The sequence below is a fragment of the Gadus morhua genome, chromosome 20, assembly GCF_902167405.1.
Source record: "Gadus morhua chromosome 20, gadMor3.0, whole genome shotgun sequence".
Classification (NCBI taxonomy): Eukaryota; Metazoa; Chordata; class Actinopteri; order Gadiformes; family Gadidae; genus Gadus; species Gadus morhua.
In genome coordinates this window covers 12,911,043-12,932,756 of record NC_044067.1, presented here as the reverse complement: position 1 = coordinate 12,932,756, position 21,714 = coordinate 12,911,043, and the positions used below count along the sequence as shown (strand labels likewise).

Here is a 21,714-nt window from a genome sequence, read left to right as displayed (position 1 = left end):
GAGCAGCACAGAGTGTACAGCCGCGCGAGTTATTGTTAATGTGTAAAAGACAGCCGCACTTGTGTGTCGGAGATTCCTCTTGTTGTGTTTACAAATGTGTTATCAAAGATGTGTTTTTATCCTGTGCTGTTATGAATTCAGTAGGTATACGTGATTTCCACAAGAAATAAAAAGAGCAACATAAAAAATCAAGACTGTTGTCGTGTTCTATGGGGGGGGGGGGGGGGGGGGTCGAATGTATTCGAATGTATTCGAATTAATTATGGACATTCGAAATTCGTTCGAATTTCATTTTTGGAAAAAATGACAGCCCTATAGGCTAGGTTTCATTTCAACATTTTAGGAGACAAATTATAGGTGGGGGGTATGGGGGTGCTCCCCTAGAAACTTTTAAGCGTCAAACACTTAATTTCCTGCATACTGGTGGATTTTTATTCATCTATCTGTGCCTGCAGATAGTCTGCATCATTTTATAGTGGAAATATTTTTTTTTCTGTGAAGGAAAAGACAACATTCAGGTTCCTAAAGAAACAACTATTATGGAGTATAATGCAGTAAGGCTCTCAGGCATCCTGGATTTTTCAAGATTCGCAACGCCACCCACCCCACACAGCATCAGTGTTGATGATGTGTAGCCTTGGCACCGTCTGCTAGCAAACCCTCGCCCCAGCTCCATCTCACTTTATTTAAGACCAAGTTGTGTAACAGTAGAAAGCGGCTTATGGTCATTAATCCTATGGATATTAAATGACAAACAGAAAATGTTGTCATCATGATAGATGTATCGTTCAAATAAACGATAAATTAAGCTGGAGAGCACATATTGAGGACGTATCTTGGAAAAAAAAACATCTTTATTGCCAGGTATTGCATTTCACATAAAGAAAAAGGATGTCAATTTATTACAATAATGAAAGGTTACAATGATTAACCTTTAACCGGTTAATCGTAAAATGTCAAATTTACAGAAGACTCTTTTAGTGTCTGTATGTGGGCTATATTCTGTAAGGCAACACTGATTCATCTTTTTATAAATGCGCAACAAATTCCATTACAAATGTTATTTCTTTATGCACACACAGTATAAGCAAAACCTCACCTATTTAGCTATTACCATTCCCCAGTAGTATACATTTAGAATATGGAGTTAACTCCCTACTTATTTTTGCCAAATTATGAGCACAAGTTTTCTCAATCGAGCCAAGAGGTATTGCATTTGTAAGTTTGTAAAATATCCATTTTAACTTGTCAACTTTATGACCAATTTGTATTGTTTCCTAATTTCAATTGATACTGCAAATACATTTCATTTTATTCGTTGTTTTGTGTGATATAACCATTTATGGTAATAATGATCATCCTGAATTCCTGTTTTATTTCTAGGCCTATGCTTACAACTTTCACACACAAAAAGATTGAGAGGAATCCATAGCCTATACTTTTTGGCCTCTAGAGGCGGTAGTGGGGACACATAAACAAATTATTAACAAAAACTATAGCAACCATAAATAATACCAAGAATGAATTAAGAAAATATCGAAGAAAGTATTTAAACTTACCAAACAAACACTGCTTACCAATAAATAAAAAGTAACAATGTGGGTAATAATGACCACACGTGACATCTATTTATTCGATGTTAACAGCCATGAATTCCCCAAAATGGAACAATCTTTTAACATTACATGACAATACTGGACCCATAACCCAAAATATATAATGTAATTTTATTACCATATTTCCACACATATAAAACACTTAAATAATAAAAGTAAGGTTCACATTACAGAATGCCTCGAAGAGCATAGATGCCCATCATTTCAACATTTGGCTTAACATTCATCAGGCATCTTTAACAAACTAAATTGTATTATTGGTATTGTCTGGTCTGGTCTGGTCTCGGGCTCACATACAGTGATCATTTATAAAATATATATTATTATGATTCTTCCACATACCGATGTAGCAGCACAACCTAAGTATAAATGCTAGCTGGCTCTGAGATGAGTTGCCACTTAAAGAAAATGCACAAATATGAAATAAAGTAAATCGCACTGATACCTTTTGCAATGCCATAATTTGGTCATGTCGACCCAAATATGTGATGACTTGACCTGGGCTATAAGTAACTACTGTCAGGAAGATAGTTTTATATGCATGTATATACAAGTGGACATTAACAAAACACATCACCAGTATGATTTCCAGATCTAGTAGTATGTTCCTGATTACATTTTCCCACCCTATTATGTTGTCTATCTATCTGATTCCAGACCAGCTGTGGAGATACGAAGACCATCCAGCGCCCCTGGACCCCGATACGTCTGGCTGACCTGTCAACAGAGAAAATAAGAGACGCAATATCGTGTGAGCAAAAACACATAAACAGAGTGGCATTGTGCATAGATGGGTAAAATATGCGTACCCTGTGCTATTGCTGCCAGCCTGCTCTTCTCCTCAGGGCTGAGCTGCAGCATGGTGTGAATGACCGGTAGCAGGGCTTGTCGTTCGGTACCAGAGTTCAAGAAGATGAACTGCAGCAACACATTCTTCAAGTACTCCATATTCGACACGCTCTTGTCCCTCTCCAGGTTACGCTCCAAGCGCCGCAGTTCGCTCTTGAGCAGCTAGGGAGCGACAGATACACATTAGTTTTATCCTCTGCATTAAACAGCAACTATGAGAGAATTGTTGCCTGTAAAATGTTCTGTTGTATAAGTAGAAGGGGGGTTGTTTGCTTAAGTAAGGTGGGTGGATGTTGAGGACCTCGGATGTCACTTACTCCTAGAATATTTTTACGATAGTGCTTATTATCAACAAATAAAATTATTTACAGTTGGCTGTAAAAGTAAAATTATGAAATGATGCATAAACAAGTGTTGAATAGTGTACTTTTGATATGGTTTGGCCGTAAGCATGTGTACATCCATACATTTTTTTAAACGTTCCTTAGATCGAGGCCACTAGGTTTTCTGGACCATCTCGCTCCCTGTAGTTCATGACGCGGCATCGAAAATCTAGTATGGCGGCGCCCTGTTCGTAAGGTGTCAGGAAATACAAGTTCGCAATTGTTGAATAAAGAAGCGTCTTCGTTTCAAGCCGTTCATATCGAAGGATGGGATTCTTTCGTTTATTTTGTAAGTCGAATCAATGGAATTCGATCCAAGTTCGGGTTCGACTGCTAAGTATTCAACAAACTGTCGCCAAAGTACTGAGGGAAATCCCGCAAAGTAAGCCGTTGTCGCCACCGAATCTATCAACAAACCAAACGAAGGACGTCTATAGTCGTATTAAATGCCTGATCGGGATCGAGTTGCCACATGTACTGTCCGGACTGCGCTGTCCAAAATACCGCAGGGATTTAACCCAACCCGGGCGCTGCTATTGCACATCAACCAAGATCTCCAGAGACGTCGTTCTGTTCCATCACGACCGAACACGCTTCGTACGCCTCCTGGCGACCTTCTGCGGCGCTCAGACTCTCTTCTGGACCTACCTTGCACATTTCGCTTACACTGGTTTAAGAAACGACAGCTCTTTAAAAGAACAACGCAAAGTTACCACCACGGGCCTTGCCGGGTTTTGGAGCTTCGATATCAATTTAGGAAGAAGTGTTTGGAGATACGGGTTTACAGGAGGGTGTCTTGCGGTGGGAGCAGGCATCATAGGACTTGGCGTCCTGTTTTGTCGCCGTTCTGTGAGTCGGGTGATTTTGCACCAAGGAGGCAAGATGGTGACAGTGGCGACCCAGTCCCCCCTGGGACCTGACAAAGGTCGGCAAATAACAGTGCCTCTGTCCCGCGTCGCCTGCCACGCCCACAGGAACGAGTCCCCCTCGTTTATTCCACTCAAGATTAAGGACAATATATTCTATTTTCTTTTGGACAAAGAAGGGACAATAAACAATGCTCAATTGTTTGATGTAACTGTTGGGGCATATCGACCACTCTAATTGAACAATTGGGTACCAAAGATTATGTCAAACAATTTGTCATGAAACCAATTGTATTTATGATCTGTGGAATCAATTGTAAGGGGAAACAATTGGTAGTTTACCAACAACTGTTTCAAATAAATTCCAATGATGGTGAATTGATGTTGCGGTGCTGAGTTTTTCTGAATTGTTGTGTTTATACATACTGTAACTTGCTCCATGAGGACTGCATTGGTGGCTTCCGTTTCGTGCAGCAGGCTGTTCATATGCTCCATACTGCGTGCTGCTGTGGTCAGCTGTTGGCTCAACTCTTGCTTGGTAGGCTCCACGGTCCATACAAATGGTTCTGGCAGCAAAACGGATGTAGAGGAACAGTTGAGTAACTGCTATGTAGTCAAAATTATATGAATCAGAATTGAACTATAATGGCGTTAGTGATCATTAGTGTCGTGGTCATTCAGTCATAAAACACGTGTGCGCACCTTGCTTAGGGTCTGGGGAGCCGAGAAGCAGCTCTAAAGAAGGCAGGGGAGGATGTGGCTGGAGGGGGTTCTCCGTCTCCGCGGTTTCCATGCCCTCGCCCTCCTCCCGGGCTGTGGTCTGGAGGTCTATGCTCCCTGGCCCACCATGACTCAGGTCAGGGTTCCTGCGCTGGAGGTCAGACATTCGGGGCCTCCGGCTGGATTGGATGGACGGAGAACCTGAGAGGAAGGGTAAACATTTGTGATATGAGACACTGGAACGAAATAAAGATCGTGACTAAGTGACGGCACTAGAGATGAGCTTAATCCAAACGTTACAATCTAGTACTATTGGGTTCTGAGTATCCAGATAATGGCAGTGAACAAGTATATCACGTCAAGTGAAAGCTGGTTTTACAGGCCAAATTTCAAAAGCTCCAAAAATCCAGCAGGATCCCTCGAACAGGGATGGTAAGGCGTGTGGCGTGCGACTGGTGCGGAATGGGCAAACATACAATGGTAGCATGAAACTATCTATGAAACAGGGTTCCACTAATACAATCTCCAAATGCCTAGGGGTGAGCTATGTATGTCATTAAAATGATATATGACTATTATATCATAATAGTCATCTATCATAGTGCACAGCTATAAACGTGCTTTGCGAGGTGTGGGACAAGAACAGTACCCTTCCTCACACCTGATAAGTCTAGACTGATTGTGTCTAGACAGAATGGTAGACTAAACAACATACCCCCTGTTGGAATTTCTACTGTGTGGTTTTCTGGTTGGTTTTGCTCTGATGAGCGCCAGACATTAGCTGTGTGGGAGGTGATGAAAGACCTTAGGTACCATGAAACCATGCTACCCTGAAAGCAACCCAATCCCTTTAAACCAATTCTTCTTCATGACTTTCAAATGCTCTCATGCAACAACATTTCTTCAACAGGATGTCAACTCCCTCTGCCTGCCACTCTGTGTTATTATATTGTATTTTCCCAATAGCCTGACAAACAACAACTGATGGGAGCAGAACCAGACTACCCTCCTCCAGCCTAGCCATAATAACCTCCCAGGTTATTGATTACCGGGAGAGAAAAAGCATTCACACAAATTCTCACAGACAATATCTACAATACATTTATATATTGGTTCAGGGTCAGCTAACTCCCAATACTACTGTACACCGTAATGTATCACAATTTTTATAACATTTTATTAAATGCCCATTACAATTAAAATGCGTTATTCTGTTTGTACAAAATAGTTCTACATCTTAAATAATTGCAATCATCTCCTCGTATAATTCCGTTGTGTCATAAGATTGACTGGTGAGTATTTGATTATAGCCATGATGAACGGCTGCTCCTTACCGCTCTGGCTCTGTAAGGTGAAGAGCTGCTCCTCCAGCCGGCTGAGCTGGGCGTGCAGAGTCTCCACGGTGGACCGCTGTTCGTCCTGCAGGTGCCTCACCTGCTCTCGGAAGGCCAGTCTCTGGGCCTCTGCCTGGGCCTGCAGCTCTGCTTGGGCCTGGGCTTGTTCCGTGCGCAGAGACATGTTCTCGGATTGCACAGAAAGAAGCCTGAAAGGGATTTTTAACAGATATATTTTAATTGTATATCTCGACTAACTATGGGACAATTATATGTAAAGCACCGGATACATTGTATTGAGTGTTTGTAGCGCTCACATTTTCAACACCATGCACCATGGGATACGATGTTTACGACAATTTTAAGATTAATTTGAGGGGGCACTAAGACAGCACCCCCCCCCCCCCGCCAGATCCATAGCAACATGACTTTATTAACTCATATTCAAGCTGTTTCTAAATGTAGCTTGAAGTGGCATATGTGCGTCGACGGTATGTGTCCCGATGAAACCACTCCCAGTCGTGTGGAGCTAAATGCAGTCAAGTGCGACCCTTGTGACGCCGCTTCATTTAGCCTTCGCCTCCTCCACTCCCCCTCACCGCTCGCGGAGCTCCGCCTCCTTGGCGACCGTCTCCTGGAGCATCTTGTTGTGGCGCTCCAGCAGGGTGTCATGTTCGTGCTGGAGTTGCTGCAGCTCAGCAGCGCAGCCCTGCAGGCTCTGCTGGCTCTCGGAGAGCCGGGCCCGAAGCTGCTCCACCTGAGAGGAAAGCTGCTCCCTGCAAGAGCACAAAAACAATAATATATCCCCGTGTCTAACAAAAGAACGACCTCTGAATGGTGAATGGGGCGTTTCTCTTTCTCTCGTTTCATATAAATCAACACTGTGTGGACTGACCACTTTAGAAATAAAATCCCCTACTGAAAGCTTTGTCTACTATCAGTTTCTCTTAGAATATCTCTGCAATAAAACACATGGCATAGGCATAACTCTGCAACTTCAGTTTTTGGATTCCAAGGCTCAGAACCGTCTCCACCCAAACGTTCTGCTTAACATGTTAGTACTGCTGGATCCAAGGTCAGATGGCCCTCATTATAGCCAGCCTGTTATTATTTGACTTGTATTGTAAATTGATGGATACGTTCTTTATCAATAGGAGTGTAAAATATAGCACACTCACAATGTATCATATAACTAATATACAACTGTTGTATGTGTACAATGATTATAGTCTCAATGGTACTACACTGTGTAGTAGTCTGTCGAATGTGGCCGCCAAATATATTCAATGACGAAGGCAAAATGGTGGTTCTGTGGTGCAGTTTTTTTTTGCTTGGTAGATCTGTTTTTCCGGTCGCAATGCTGCCCCCTGTCACCGTGTGTATTTGGGAGAATATTGAATATGAATGAGGGCTCTGTAGCTGAACGTAGTCGTTTGGCGTATTAAAGGCAAGATAAGTCAGCAATTGAAAAAACGTGCCAAAGCATTAGCACAGGTTCCAGTACATGGCATGCTGCATCAGAGAACAAATGGCATTGCAATAGTTTGCAACATTTATTGGCCAAGCACCGGCCAAACCACCTTATTCAGTTGTCAAAATGCCGTGCCACAACAAACCAGCAAGGGTCAAATGGAGTCCGTCTATGAACCATTCATTTGAGATTTCTATAATTTCTTGTGATTTAATTGCACCTCATAAAAGATTTGCACTCCGTCTCGCTCTAGCAATGTTAACAGCTCCCTAAACAGTTTAGTTGGAAATCTCTGTGGGCCTTACCGTTCCAATTTGACAGGTTCGCTGTCACTCTGCAAAGTTGCCTTATTCTTCTGCTGTTTAAGCACGTTATGGACACGCACTTTATAACTCTCAAAGTCCCCTGTTGTTGAGACAAGCTCCGCCTGAAAATAATTAGCAAATAGACAATAGGATAAACAAGGTTCTCATTAAAATAAATGTCCAGAGAGAAGCCAAAATGTTTGCCGCCTATTCCTAATTCCTTGAAGTAAAGCTCTAAATCCCCCTTTTTCATCACTATTGGACAAGCCCATGCTGACTCCAAGAAAGGTTCTTGAGCACTTCATTAAGTAATGGTTTAGCAGTGGTTTGCAATGTGCCAGTGTGGCTCGTGTTGTGCCAAGCTCTGCCCTGAATTATGATTCTTAATTGCAGCTAGATCTAACCTCATAGTGTATGTAATAAGTATGAAGTATTCACTTATTTTTAGGTTGCCCATCATCATCATAATAATAATAATAGCTAGGGCTGGATGATCTAAAATCATTAAAATGTAAAATTTACAATATAAAATTAGGTTGTTAAAAAGACCAGTTGGTAGTTTTTAACTATTATTTAAAAATAATTATGCATGTGGACTGAAGAGATGGGGAGATAATAGGAGGTATGGGTGGGGGGGGGGGGGGGGGGGGGGAGATGAGTATTTGCGCCAATGAAACTGGAGGAACAGGAAAAGTAAACACAGTACAGGGAGGAGGATGTAGGAGTGATGGAGAGAAGGTGCACTCCGAATGCAAGCTTGATGGATTGTCCTGCGCCAATACGATACGCGCACAAACAATATCAGTGTGTGTGTGTCGTACACGCACCTTAGACACTTCACACTCCTGCTGGAGGTTGGTAATGCGTTGTTGCAGAGAGCTGGCTGTCCTCAGATTCTGCTCCGTCGCACACCTTAGCTGCTCCTGAAGGCGATGTCGCTCTGCCATCAACTCACTCACCTCAATCTAAACATGACACATGGGTACACAACAGAGAGCCTCATTGTCAGCATGTTGTGTTGACAGGCTAGAGTATCACTGCTTCCTGGTATAAGGGTTTTTTATGTATGGTGCCACTGCTGCTCTCCTCAAATAACGTAAGCATGCGTCTTGTTACGAGCATTCAGCTTATACATCTTACACTACTTGTTCAATTCTCTCTAAAAAGAGACACAACATTTACTTTGATTGATTAGATTCAGCATACTTCATTAATCCTGAGAGAAATAACTACAGTCACTGACGCTCTGCTTAAAGATTGAAACATGATGGTAAGAATAGAGAATATTAATAAAATAAGACTGATAAGATGGAGAAAAATATGGTCAGGAACATAAGCAAAATTAATCTGTACACGGAAATTAGTATAAAATATGAATTAATATGAACTATAAAGTGATGTAACCCCGTTATACACAGCCATCACCCTTACATGTCTGCCACAACATTATGTAGACTGTGCCCTCCACATTTCACAACCATAAGAAAACAATACATAAAAGATCCAAAAAGCCTGGCCATGTTTTGGATTTGAAACCAAAGTGGATGGGGTGATTTACCTTACAACACTCCAGCTGCTGCTGGTTCTTCTCCAACTCTCCTTTTAGTGATGCCTGGAGCATCATGGAGGATGCATTCTAAGAAACAGACACGTGCGCAAAAGGCACGTACGGTTATATAACACACGACCCAGGCAAGGGGGAACTTCATTTCACATTCATGCATTGTACATGCACTGTAATATTAACATTAATATGGCAATACTGTTACACAATAAAAGATTGTTAGTTTGCATTCCTAATGGAAGCTCTTTTATACTTTTCTGGGGATTAAAAGGCAATGCAAACAAAATAACTCAATGCAAACCTGATTCTTAGCTTCGGCTAAATCCTTCTTGGTTTTCACCAGCAGCTGCTTCATCTTGGAGGCCTTCTCCTCCCTCTGCCGCACCTGGGACTTCAAGTCCTCTGTATGACACAGACACGTTTTACTTGGATGTATTCTTCACTATAAGAGGGAATCAGCAACTTGTTTCACAGCTGATCATGGTTCCTTGTTGCGTTAATCTGTCCAGGTACCCTTGAGCGAGATTTCCAAACCTGCTCAAACTGCTCCAGAAGACAGTGCACGGTGCGCAGTATAAATAACGCAGACAGGTGTGTGAGTGGGTGAATGCAAGGCATTCATTGTAAATTGCCACTCAAGGATATTGTGATTATAGGGGGATATCTAAATCTATTTTCCTTAAAAAAAAAGGTATCATCTTCAGATGCAAAAAAAAATTCTAATACGTGTTAATGAGTGAAGGGATCAAGTCCACACCTGTTTGCTGCTTGAAGCTTTCTTCTGATTGGACGTGAGTGGCTATTTGCGCCTTCAGCTGAGCGATGTCGCTCTCTCCCTGAGAGACTTTAATGTTGAGCTCCTTGACCAGTCGTTCGTAGTCCGCCATCTCCATACCCAGCAGAGAGTTCTGCTGCGCCTCCTGCATGGACAGGAAAACAGACACATGCCTAAAGTAGCAGAGATATACCTATGCATTGAGGTTCAATACCATATAATAGAAGCTAATGGCCATGGCCAATTCCATTCATCCTCATATAAAGGAAATTATAGCGAGTGAATGTTGAGTACAGGCTTGATGTGGCTAAACAAAACAGGGATAAGAGAGGTTGAGGGCAGATCAGTATTTTCTTTGAAAATATCTGTGTCAATGCAAAATGTATGCGCCGATTTCTGTTCAGTCGACAACAGTTGCTATCCAGATGGCTATAAATAGATGGCAAACCACTAATGGAAAGCAGGAACTTCAGTGCTATGGGCTGGAATGGCTCCATCCTCCTTTCTAAATGGTGATCATAGCTAGAGGCCTGCCATTACAGCAGTCCCCTGCAGTAAGCCAGTATGGGGGACAAGTGCACCTGCCTGACTGGACCCTGCCCCAGGGTTTTGTGTGTTTTGAGTGGCTGGTTCATTATTGCGTTGGGTGTATGTTTCAGAGGAGGCTGGTGAAATAGTCTCTGTTGGTGCTTGTAAAAATGCTTTGTGTGTGTGTGTGTGGGTGGGTAGGCATGCATGTGTGTGTGTGTGTGCCTGCACACCTTGCGTAGTTGCTGCAGCTCATGAGCAGTCTGCTGAGACAGCTGCTGCAGCCTGCCGAGCTCAGCTGTCAGCTCCTCTGATTTAGAAGTGGCGGACAACAACTCCTGAAAATTCACGACACACACACACACACACACACACACACACACACACACACACACACACACACACACACACACACACACACACACACACACACACACACACACACACACACACACACACACACACACACACACGCGTCAGACCATTCATTGCTAAACGCAAACCTGAGTACAAGGAGGGTCTCACAACCCTACGGAAGAGCTACCTTGCAGCAGATACAGCTGATGAATGATAATCCTGGTTAAATACATGCCATTACTAAATCATCTTCTTCAACTTACAGGTCTTAACCCCCCTCTGGCGGTAGGGGACGGCAATTTGCACCCATCCGTTGCGATCCATCGACACACTTATACAACACCTATCACACAGAAGTTTTCTCAAATGTCGTCCCTCCATTTCTCTCCTTTACCTTGACCTTCTGCTCCTTCATCAGCCTCTCGGCGAGCAGCTCCGCCTCCAGGCCCTCTCGCTGTTTGCCAGCCTCCTTGACGTGCGCCTCCAGTTGCTTCACCGTGTTCCTCCAGGTGAGCACGGCGGCCAGGAGGTCCTCCTTCTCACCGCTCACTGTGGCGTTCTGCACGTGTGTGGAGAAAAAGATTTGAACAGCAGCAGACCAGGACTATTGTACAGCTGGGCTTACCGATGTACACACACTTCAATTTGGACAACCAATACATACAATGCAAATAGAAGAAAGAAACCTGTGTGTGCTTAAAAATGAACAACACACACACACACACACACACACACACACCACACACATATACACGACACTCAGACACACACACAGAAACACACACACAGACACAAATCTGTCATCCATGCGGAACATGAAACCATAAAGTGTAAACAGTCCGCGCCCCCTAGAGACAATAACGAGCATTAAGCTCAGTCTCTGTGACAGCACAGTAACAGATGGAAAAACAAATAACTTCTTTCTACCACTCATTAGGGGGAAAACAGGGGACGGGAAGAAGAGTCAATTAAATGTGGATGCCTCCCCAGACTCATTTAATGGTCTATTTGAGGCCATCGTTGTGCCATGCATGGCTCGCTAAAGGGTATCCAAAGATAAATAACCAACTGTATATCAGCAGACAGTAGAGAAACAACTGCTAAAGAGCTACGGCGTTGCTGCCTGTGCGAGCCATGCTCCACAGACACCATCATGGAAGGTAAACAAAGCAGGGAGATAAATCACAGGTGAAATATCAGTCTGTATGCTATGGGCTATGGGCATGGCTAGTTCGGCTCGCAACCAATCCCAATGCACATGCAGTCAGATCCAACTGTCGCTCTGTTTTATTAATAAACCTTCTTCGGTGGTGACTTGTTAATAGGCCAGATCATCGCTGAACCACTGGCCGGGCATGCCCATAGAGCGTATTTGGTTGTTTTAATGTTCTCCTGTGGACGCTTTTCCAAAGCTTGTGTGTGGTGGTGTGGACAGGATTCTATATCACAGAAGGGGATAAAAACCTGTGTACCCGTAAGGGCATGGTGTAGGCAGGGCCCTACCTGTGACACAGCAGCATCGAGCTGTTTGGTGAGCTCGGCCATCCGTCTCTCCGCCCCCTCCGCCTTCTCCCGCTCCTTATCCAGTTGCTCCGTCAGCCTATCGTGATCAATCTGCACGTTCTAGACACACACACACACACACACACACACACACACACACACACACACACACACACACACACACACACACACACACACACACACACACACACACACACACACACACACACACACACACACCATTGATTTGAAGGCTGGCTGAGCAGCACAGTGTAGGAAAACACTATACGTCACAGTAGATTTGACAGCCGCTCCATTTAGGCTGCGAGCAAAATGCACATTTGATACAAGAGAGTGGTTTCATCCTAAATGGAGGCCAACAGTGTTGTCTCGGGGACACTGATTAAGAGTCCAATAGTACATGGAACATCAATACAATGTGTTATAGCCCATTTACTTTTTGAAGGACTAGGGTCGTTCCTACACAAAGACATATGTTATTGATGTGGACGTTAGGGTTACAGAGTATGTAATTTGTTACTTGAATAAAACCTTAATCATTATAAATATTAAATCGAAGAGATGAACATGTTAACAGACCGTAGGAATTTAATAATAGTAGTTATGACATTTCTGCACGTAAATCACAGAAAGATGTTTGGCTCGAGAGAGGGTTTTGTTGAACACACGCATATTGTATATTGTGCAAAGATAAACCAAAGGATACATGGTCAGAAATGGACTCTTTGCCTTACATTGTAGCTCTCAGCGGTGTGGATGACATCCTTCATGGAGCTGCTCACTTTGTCCCGCTCAGCCTTCAGCAAATCCACTTCCTCTTTAAGGGTGCTGACCTAGAAAGACCATTCAAAAAGGGAGAGACCATGGATGTTAGATAGCAAAACAATTTGCAGATTCTGTGGAAATCACGAACACTGTACTTTTGTGACGACCGTACCTCTTTCTTACTAGTGTCCAGTTCCTTTTTTGCTTTGATGGCCACCGCCTTTATCTTGTTCATTTTCTCATTCTTCTCTTTGGCCTCAGTTTCCAGGAGGGCTGAGTGTCGATGTGTGGCAGGGTGTAGAAAACAAAACGTAAAGCAGAATTAATGCATGACTCAGATTAGGCTAGTTGGAGTCACACCAGTATTTCTCGCTGGGTGAGGGGACCAAGATTAAATGATACACAGTGATACACTCCATACCTATTTTCTCAGCAAAGTTTTCTTCACAAGAAGTTGATTGGGCAGCAGATTCCTAGCGTAGTGAATGGGAGAAATGTTAAAAAGGCTGGGAATTATAAATGGAATACATTCCTGAATTAGGAAGCTAGTTATGAAGTGCAATTATTAGAATGTGCCAATTGAAACCTATTACACTAATTCTTAAACGATCCACTCACGCACCTTCAAGGCAGCCATATCCTCGCACAACTTAGTGACGAGGCTATTCTTTTCTTCAAGTTGTTCTTCCAGTTGTCTTCTCTGTGTATTCATGTCCTCTATGGCTTCGTCTGAGATATGGGCATACAGTTTTTGGTTCTCTTCGCTCATCTTCTCATTGGCATACTTCATCTCTTCTAGATCCTTCTGGAGTCCCTCGGTGTCCCTCACCACCTCCACCAGGTTGCTCTTCAACATGTCCCTCTCCTTCTCCAGGTCCTCAATGCGAATCTGGAGCCCCTCCCGAGATTCCTTCAACCCGTCTTCTCCACTGGCTTCATCGGTCTTCATCGCCATGCTTTGTTCCCGCTCTAGTTCTTCGATGCGGTTCTGGAGCTCTTGTTTCCGTTCAGCAGAGTGTCTGGACGCCTCTGCATGGCTCTTCTGCAGAACCGTCATTGCTGCCCGGCTTTGTTCCGCCTCCTCAGCCAGTGACTGCAGCCTGGCCTGCAGATCGGCTTCCTTCTGCTCCAGCTCCGACTTGAGCGCAGTCAGTTCTGAGTCCAAAAGGTTCCGCTCGTCTTGAGCACAGGAAAGGGCAGAGGATGCTTCCTCAAGTTTGCATTTGAGATTGTCCCTTTCTGTGGAGAAGCCTTGGACAGCCAGCTCAAGGGAGGACAACATCTCTTGTCTCTCCATGATCTCTGCTTTCAGGTTCACCTCTATCTTGGCCTTTTCCTCTGTCAGATGTTCAATCTCAGCATTCTTAGCCTTCCCAAGGCTCTCCATCTCCACACTCAAACTCTCTAGTTTATTCTCCTTCTCCTCTTGAATCCACTGGATCTCCTTTGTCCGCTCCGTGACAAACATGTCTAGCTGCTCCTCGAGTATGTGCACTTGGGACTGCAACCCGTCGCGCTTTGCCGTCAGGTCCCCGACGATCTCTCGGAGTTCATGGACCTCATTGTCCTTTGCCTGAAGTTGAACAACGATAACCTCATTCTGTTTGGTCAGCTCCTCGAGCGACTCCTTAAGCTCAAAGGCTAGCCTTGTCTCTTCTAAAACAGAGTTCTGGGGTGGGACCACACAGTCCTCCATGGGCTGCTTGGTAACTAGCTGTTCTTCAAGCTGCATCTGCAATTCATTCAGACTTTTCTTGAGGCTCTCGTTGTCTTCTGTAGCTTCTCTGGCCGACACCACCAGGATGGTCTTTTCTTGCTGGAGTTCTTTGATCTGACATTGGAGATCCTGTACTGCCTTGGCACCCTGTTCTTTCATGGTCTCATACTGGGCAACAAAATTAGCCGTCCTCTGACCCAACTCATTTTCCAATCCTTGCAGAATGTCTTTGATTTGGACATATTCATCAATGGCTGTGTTTCTTTCATGACTCAAGGCTTCCAACTTAGCCTCAAGTTCTTCAATTCTGTTGTGTTTTTTTTCTTTTGATTCCTGGTTAAGATCATCTAAACTCAACAACCTTTGGTCTTCTGGTCTAGCAAGGCTAGCGTATAATTGCACTTCAGAGGCAGAAGGGAGGCTGTGACCATCAAGTACATCGGCTGTGTTATTGGTCTCCAATTCCTTCACTGTTTCATGAACGCCAGAGTCAGGAACTACTTTCGAGTTCAAGTCTTCCGAGGTTGTGCTTTGTTCAATGTGCACACTCTCTCTTGTCATTTGGAGCTCGTCAATTTTGAACTCCAATTCCTCCTTCTCTGCCTGAAATTCCTCCCTGATCCTCTCCAGCTCCATTTCAAGCTCGCCCTTCAAGTTTGTCAACAATGTCAGCTCGTCATGCAGCATTGTGTTCTGGGCCTGGACATCTTCGAGGACACCTTTCAATCTGCAGACGTCTGTTGCCTCCCCCTCTGCGACATCGGATTCAGCCTGACTGCAGCCAGACAGTTCCAGCATCCTGGCGATCCCTGAACCTCGTATCGGCTCCTCATCCTCCTCTTGGACATCCTGCAGGTATGTGTCTAAAAAAAAAAGTTTTCTGTGTCAACAAACGACCAGGTAGGTGTAACTAAGCTAGGTCAACATCATACAATGACGACAAAGTATCTGGTCGATGAAAACGAGAGGCCGTGTCTACGTATTACAACATGTTTACACTCCTGAACAATGCACACAGTGTGAAGTGCCGGATTACCTTTTAAAGCCAGCTGCTCGGTCAGCTCGTCATGGAGCAGAAGGAGCCGCTCCCTCTCCATTTCGCAGTCCTCCTCCAGAGCCTTCATCTCCTCCTGATGTCGTGCGCCTTGCTGGGTCAGCTCCTCTCTGAAGTTCTCCACGTCCTGATGTGCCAGTGCTAGCTCCTTTTGGAAATGTTCCTGTGAATGGCGGGCGGCCTCCATTTCGGCCACAAGGGTCTTAAGTTGATCTTGTAGACAAGGTTGCACTTCCTCCGAGGGACGTGAGGAGTCTGAACAGTTTGGTTTGTAGTAGTCTGTGAGTAGGTTCTGAAGTTGTGCTACTTCCTTCTGATGGTTTTCGTTGAGTTCCTCGATGCTTCCCTGTAAGGTCTCGAGTTGTCTCTGGTGGTCTTCTTTTTGAGAGTCAAGTTGTCCTTGAAGTTGGTCCAAATCATCCTGAAAATAATATCAGAATAGAGACAGATATCAGATATATGTTTTTATGATATATGCTTTATATGAATATATAAACCCAGTGGTTACTATTTTAGGTACAAATGAGTGCTTTTATAGAGATATTCCAAAAATTCCCGACCCTAGGGGTACAGAAATGAGCCTTCCCATATTGACAGCTTAACCAACAGCTTGCTTGGTTGATCACCTAAGCAGTTCAGTCAACAAAGTAAGTAGTGTTGGAAAAAGGTGTTGGCACCTCTGGTCTAAGTTCAGTTTGTTTTCAGCCATAAGCCATTAGAACGTGAAATAACCTTTGTATGTTTACTTAATCGTCACTAACCGAAGGATAAATTAACTTCCTGTTCGTGTCATTTTAACATTAGGTCGGTTTTATTTCTGTCTGTCTTCGCACCAGCAGGGTCAATATATAAGTCTATACTGTTGCCCTACATAACCTAAACGAACGGACCCTTAATGTTATGAGCTACACCTGTGTTTTCCCCTATTGTGAGACTTTGTCTATAAAGTGGCCGTTTAGTGTAGCTTGTAGGTTACAATGACATTCTAAAAAAAATGCGTGCATTGTTTTCTTGTAAGGAATCTGCCTCAATATTTGGGTTTCTTCTCACCTTTGTCTGCTTCTTTGTCCTTTCAAGATCCTTGCAAGACAACACCAGTCTTTGTTGACACTCTGCCTTTTCCAACAGTAATGCCTCCATTCTCTCTGTCAGCTCCTGGTACACATAAAACATGTATGTCAGTGTGTACGGCCACACAAATACATTTGCACAAACACAAAAGTCAGTAGGGATGTTGTCAACTGAAGAGAGAAAATAATAATTTAGCAGAAACCTGCAATAAATTGGGGTCGACTGCATTGCTGCTGCTGGCTTTTGATTGTTTGAATGTTTGAACTTCTTTCTCCAAATCTTAATATAAAAGAGGAAAGAGGGAGGGTTAGATTAACCTGTTATCTGTCTGCCAAATTATTGAGAACATTTACATATAATCCAAATATATGGCTACAAACCTGTACATTTGGTCTTCATTTTCTGCATGGCTGCGATTTGCTTTTTGGCAAACTTGATAAGGTCATCTTTGGACAGTGTGTCCAACTAGGAGTTTTAAATAATGGTAGACATAAACAGATGAACATCAATGAAAGGAAACATATTTGAAACATCTTTATTTTGAACAAAGAAGAAACGCAGAGGTATGTTATGCACAGCACCTTTGACTTCGGTGCACCTGCTTGAGGCGAAGCCACAGACTGGGACCCAGTGCCACCGGGTTCCTGTTGCAGCACATTAATATTGAAGGGTTTAAAGGACAGTACTGGACGTGAGAAATGAGCCATGTCTTTTCATCATCTCCATGGAATGAATTGATATTGCATGAAGATGGCAAAAATAATAGAATACCACACACAAGCAAGTGTCATAGCTAGAGCTAAATTAATCGACGACATCGTACCTCCATCTCGACGGCTCAAGTGTTGACCTTCTGTGTATGGACCCTCCTAGAAGTTAAAAGTGGTGTTGCGTTGAAATTATTTCTAATACCATTAAAATGACGTGCTCTTTTTTGGAATTAATGGTATATCGTCGCCACTGTTTTGATTCCGGTACCTAGCGATGGATTTCCGCATTCGTCAGACCAGATGACGTCAGCTATGGCGTGCGTCGTCCCATTCTTTCTTGGGACACTCTCATTGGCTGTGCTCCGCTGGCCCCTTAAAAAAATGCTGTTGCATTTTTTTTTTAAATATAGATATATATCAGATAAAAAATCGGAAAACACAAACGTTCACTTATCAATGCATCATTCATTCAGCATCAGCAGAAAATTAAATCAATGCAAATAAGTTTTCCCCAAATATAATTAATTACAATAGTTAGAAGAGACACATTGCTCTAATCCTACGATTGTGTGGACATACAATCTTACAGAATTTACCCCTTGCGAATGGCTGTGCTCTATTTTCAATCTGCAATATACTGTGTATATGAAAGTGTCTGTATTGAACCTGAAGCATAAGGCCCTTCAGTAAACTGCCTCTCATTTTGACACTTGTTTTATTTGGTTCCACTTCATTCTGTATCCACCTTCCGTGGTTTTCGGATCGGACGGGGTGCTCTGATGACACCCTTTTCTGGAGGAGATTCATGTCTATTCCATCATGCTCTCTAGCATCAGACTGCTGACCCTGCCTCAATAAAACACAGTCATCCATCAAAGCCTCACCCATGTGTACATTTGTTGAGCCCCTAGTGGGTTTGATGCTGTTTCTCTCCCCCTCGTGGCTGCCACTCAGGGGCAGTGACTGGCACAAGTGACGTGTGAGAGTAACCAGGGAATAATGAATGGGATGGCCGAGTCTATCAAAATGAAATGTATTCCTACTTTCCTTCTTCCTTTCAGTCGCTCTGAATCATCAGAAAGCACATTCAGTGCGCATATATTTCCATCTGTGTCAATGAAGTCATGGGATAGGTTTTAGATTTCTTCCCTCCCTCCCCATCTTTCTCTCTCTATCTCTCATACCCTCCTTCACACTTTCTTAAAGTAATTCGGTGAGCCAGATGGGCGCATTGAAAATCTCAGCTATTAAAGGTCCTTGCCATTGGTTATATTTATATGTCATTCTGTATTTATTAAAATACTATTCAAAGCATCCGCATAAACCTCAGAGCACAATATACACCCTCTAGATTTATTAATATCAACGTTTTCTCTCATCGAAAAATTGCAAAATTAAATGCCGGTGTCAGTGCACTGAAATAAAAATAAGGTTGGGCGTGTCTGTTTGACAGCGCAGCTGATTGGAAAATATCGCCAGCTAAACTCACCTCTGGTTTTCTGAATATTATAAGACCAAACGTATCACATTCTTGTCCATGTATTTTTCCTATTGTAGCTATTTCATATCGATGTTCCAGAAAACACTCCTGGCAAGTGTTGAAAGTCTCAAACGGACAACAAACAAACAACAACAAAAACAACATCAATATTTTGTTAATGTTTGTTGTGTTCTGTTGAGATATCCTTTCTGCTGTCATTCTTACTCAGCATTTTTTTCCAACTATTTTCTTCCTTTTTTACCCTCTTCCCAATCAGTGATGTGTATGTGTTGTTCTCCAGCGTGTGATTGAAGCAGGTCCTCTCGGTTGGGTACTTCCAGACCCCTTGCAGTGTATAGGAAGGTTGTGAGGCACTGATTGACTGTAAACAACAGGATGACGCATGATTGTGCTTTTGACTTTGGGTCAAGGGGATTATGGGACCAACCTGTTGCCTCTGTTAGCTTTCTTGAGCATGGGAAACCTGTTCAAGTGTTCATCCTCAAGATGACTGTAGAAAAACATGCTGGAATGTATTTGTAGGCTCTTTTTTGTTTTTGCTTGTGATGGCAAGGTCAACAATTGCTGCAAATGTGGCAGCATAATTCACACATTATTATAAGCGACCAAATGCATTGAAATGATTAGCCTTCGTTTTATGACTGACATTAATTGTGTGGATGCGCGGTGATATTAACATGTGAATGGCATAACGACACTATGGCAACATGACACACTGGTTCCTCAAGGTAATCCTTTTTTGTGCCTTCATTTGTTCTGTCCCTGACATTTTGCCTTCTTAGTCTGGCGATGGCAGCCCATTATTAGCCCATGTGCCTTGACATTTTCCTTTATTTCTCAGTCAATTGAGCCTCCCGGCGGTCTTCACTCATAAAGAGTCTTCTCTCAATAAATTACTTCTTATTATAGTTAGTAGACACTATAAAATATAAACACTGTGTGTACTTCTGTGTTTTGGCATTTTAATATTTAGTAGAGGTATGCAGTTGTATAAAAACTGTTAAGCACTTGCAATTACCGTATAGCTAACTTACCTAATAGACGGAGGTTACTGTTAAAATGACACTGACTATCGCTCTTTTTGGTCTCAACTGGTTCGCCAGGTCGCTTCATGCCCTAAAATATTGATGGCATCAGACTCACATCCTCCCAGCTGGAGACTGGACAGTGCTTCACACCAAAGTGAAAATTCGAGACAAATATGCAGTTTGACCTTTTATTGTGGATGAATTGATAGTAGCCCTAGGATGGAAGACAGACATTTAAATTAGAAAATAAGTGTTTCAAAATGTTACTTGTAAATAATTACAAGTAAATACTGTTTCTTTGAACCTGCTAAATTATAGATTTTTTGCCATTTCTGTTATTAGATAATGTTTTATATTGTAGAAACAAACCTTATTTGCCAGGATTACATTCATAGTGAACCTGACCTACAGTCTGTTGTGAATGCAGCCTATTTCTCTGCCTAGCACATCACTCAGTTGTCACAAATATTTTTCAGAAGCATAAAACTTAAGGAATAAACCATTCCTAACAATATATTGTTCTAAAATATGTGTTTAATGCTCTGAAACATTTCAACAATCTTTTACAATTTAGACAAGGTGGAATTGGCTTCAGGATTAGATGAGCCTATATTGGGAAAACTACACCCTCTTATTTAGACAGACCATATGTTATATGCATTATTTATACAGAACATTTCTTATTTTGGGAAGATAATGGTGTCTCAGCATGCATTTTATATAGCATATACACTTCCTCTCATTCTTCTTTCACTATAGGGTTAGCTTATAGCAATAACCATGTATCCTTAAACAATTAAGGGTCCTTGCTCTGGAGAAACAAGCTCCAATGCTAAGCACCACATTAGAGGACTTACAATGATTCACAGTGTACTCTCTGCAGAAGAAATAGAAGTTAATGAATGACATCAAATCGGTAATCCATCAGGTGACATGGTGTACAAAGTCACTTTACTGAAATCGTTTCAGAAGTCTAGCTACAACGCCAGTGTGGGATTCAATGGCCTTTTCAAGTGTACAATGATGATCCTTTCTTTTGTAGACCTCAAAAAATTGTGAGGTTAAAAGATATATCTGCTGAGTAGGATTGCTGTTTTGCAACAACAAGCCAAGGAAGTTGTTAATTCCTATGAATTATGCTGGAATAAGCTATAAGGGATGCGTAATTCATTAAAATGTCAGCCACAGTCAGCTAAGAAATTCTAACCTGAAATGACTAACTGAGACAATAAAAAGACAATAAAAACTGAGGGTAAAACTGTGGGACCAGTGGAGTCTCAACATGAGTCTGCTTCGTCTCCTGATTGTCATCACTGACACCACCAAAGCCCCAGCTTGAATCAGTTCTCAACGGATCATAAAACCTGAATCCACAATCTCCTATACTCGGGTATAGTCAAAATCTCCAGCACTCACAGAGTTACTTTCGAGTGGTGCGGTGGCTTACAGGATTTGCCAGGAGAGGGCCAACAGTTGATCTCCTTCCATCAGCCATGTTGGTCCTCAGTGTAACAACCCAGTTGTTACGCTCTGCAAGGCCCATTTTGCCACCACCTACACCTGGGGTCATCCTCGC

At 42.8% G+C, this 21,714-nt stretch overlaps 2 protein-coding genes across 2 annotated transcripts; one reads left to right on the top strand and one right to left on the bottom strand.

The window, feature by feature from the left end:
- Window positions 1-1,597: 1,597 nt before the first annotated feature.
- gcc2 (GRIP and coiled-coil domain containing 2) lies at window positions 1,598-17,894 on the bottom strand. Its single transcript, XM_030343301.1, has 24 exons — window positions 17,723-17,894; window positions 17,481-17,543; window positions 17,280-17,364; window positions 17,102-17,178; window positions 16,879-16,983; window positions 15,811-16,249; window positions 13,680-15,637; window positions 13,479-13,530; window positions 13,230-13,330; window positions 13,027-13,125; window positions 12,272-12,391; window positions 11,163-11,327; window positions 10,645-10,749; window positions 9,866-10,028; window positions 9,410-9,510; window positions 9,103-9,180; window positions 8,372-8,509; window positions 7,545-7,666; window positions 6,368-6,544; window positions 5,769-5,977; window positions 4,417-4,635; window positions 4,141-4,280; window positions 2,426-2,627; window positions 1,598-2,333 (listed from the first exon to the last, which is right to left on the bottom strand). The coding sequence occupies exons 1-24, from the start codon at window positions 17,726-17,728 to the stop codon at window positions 2,260-2,262; spliced, it is 4,998 nt and encodes a 1,665-aa protein (XP_030199161.1). The 5' UTR covers window positions 17,729-17,894; the 3' UTR covers window positions 1,598-2,259.
- On the top strand, window positions 3,003-4,096 carry tmem223 (transmembrane protein 223). The gene has a single exon (XM_030343302.1). It carries the CDS (start codon window positions 3,116-3,118, stop codon window positions 3,950-3,952), a length of 837 nt encoding a protein of 278 aa, XP_030199162.1. The 5' UTR covers window positions 3,003-3,115; the 3' UTR covers window positions 3,953-4,096.
- Window positions 17,895-21,714: the final 3,820 nt, after the last annotated feature.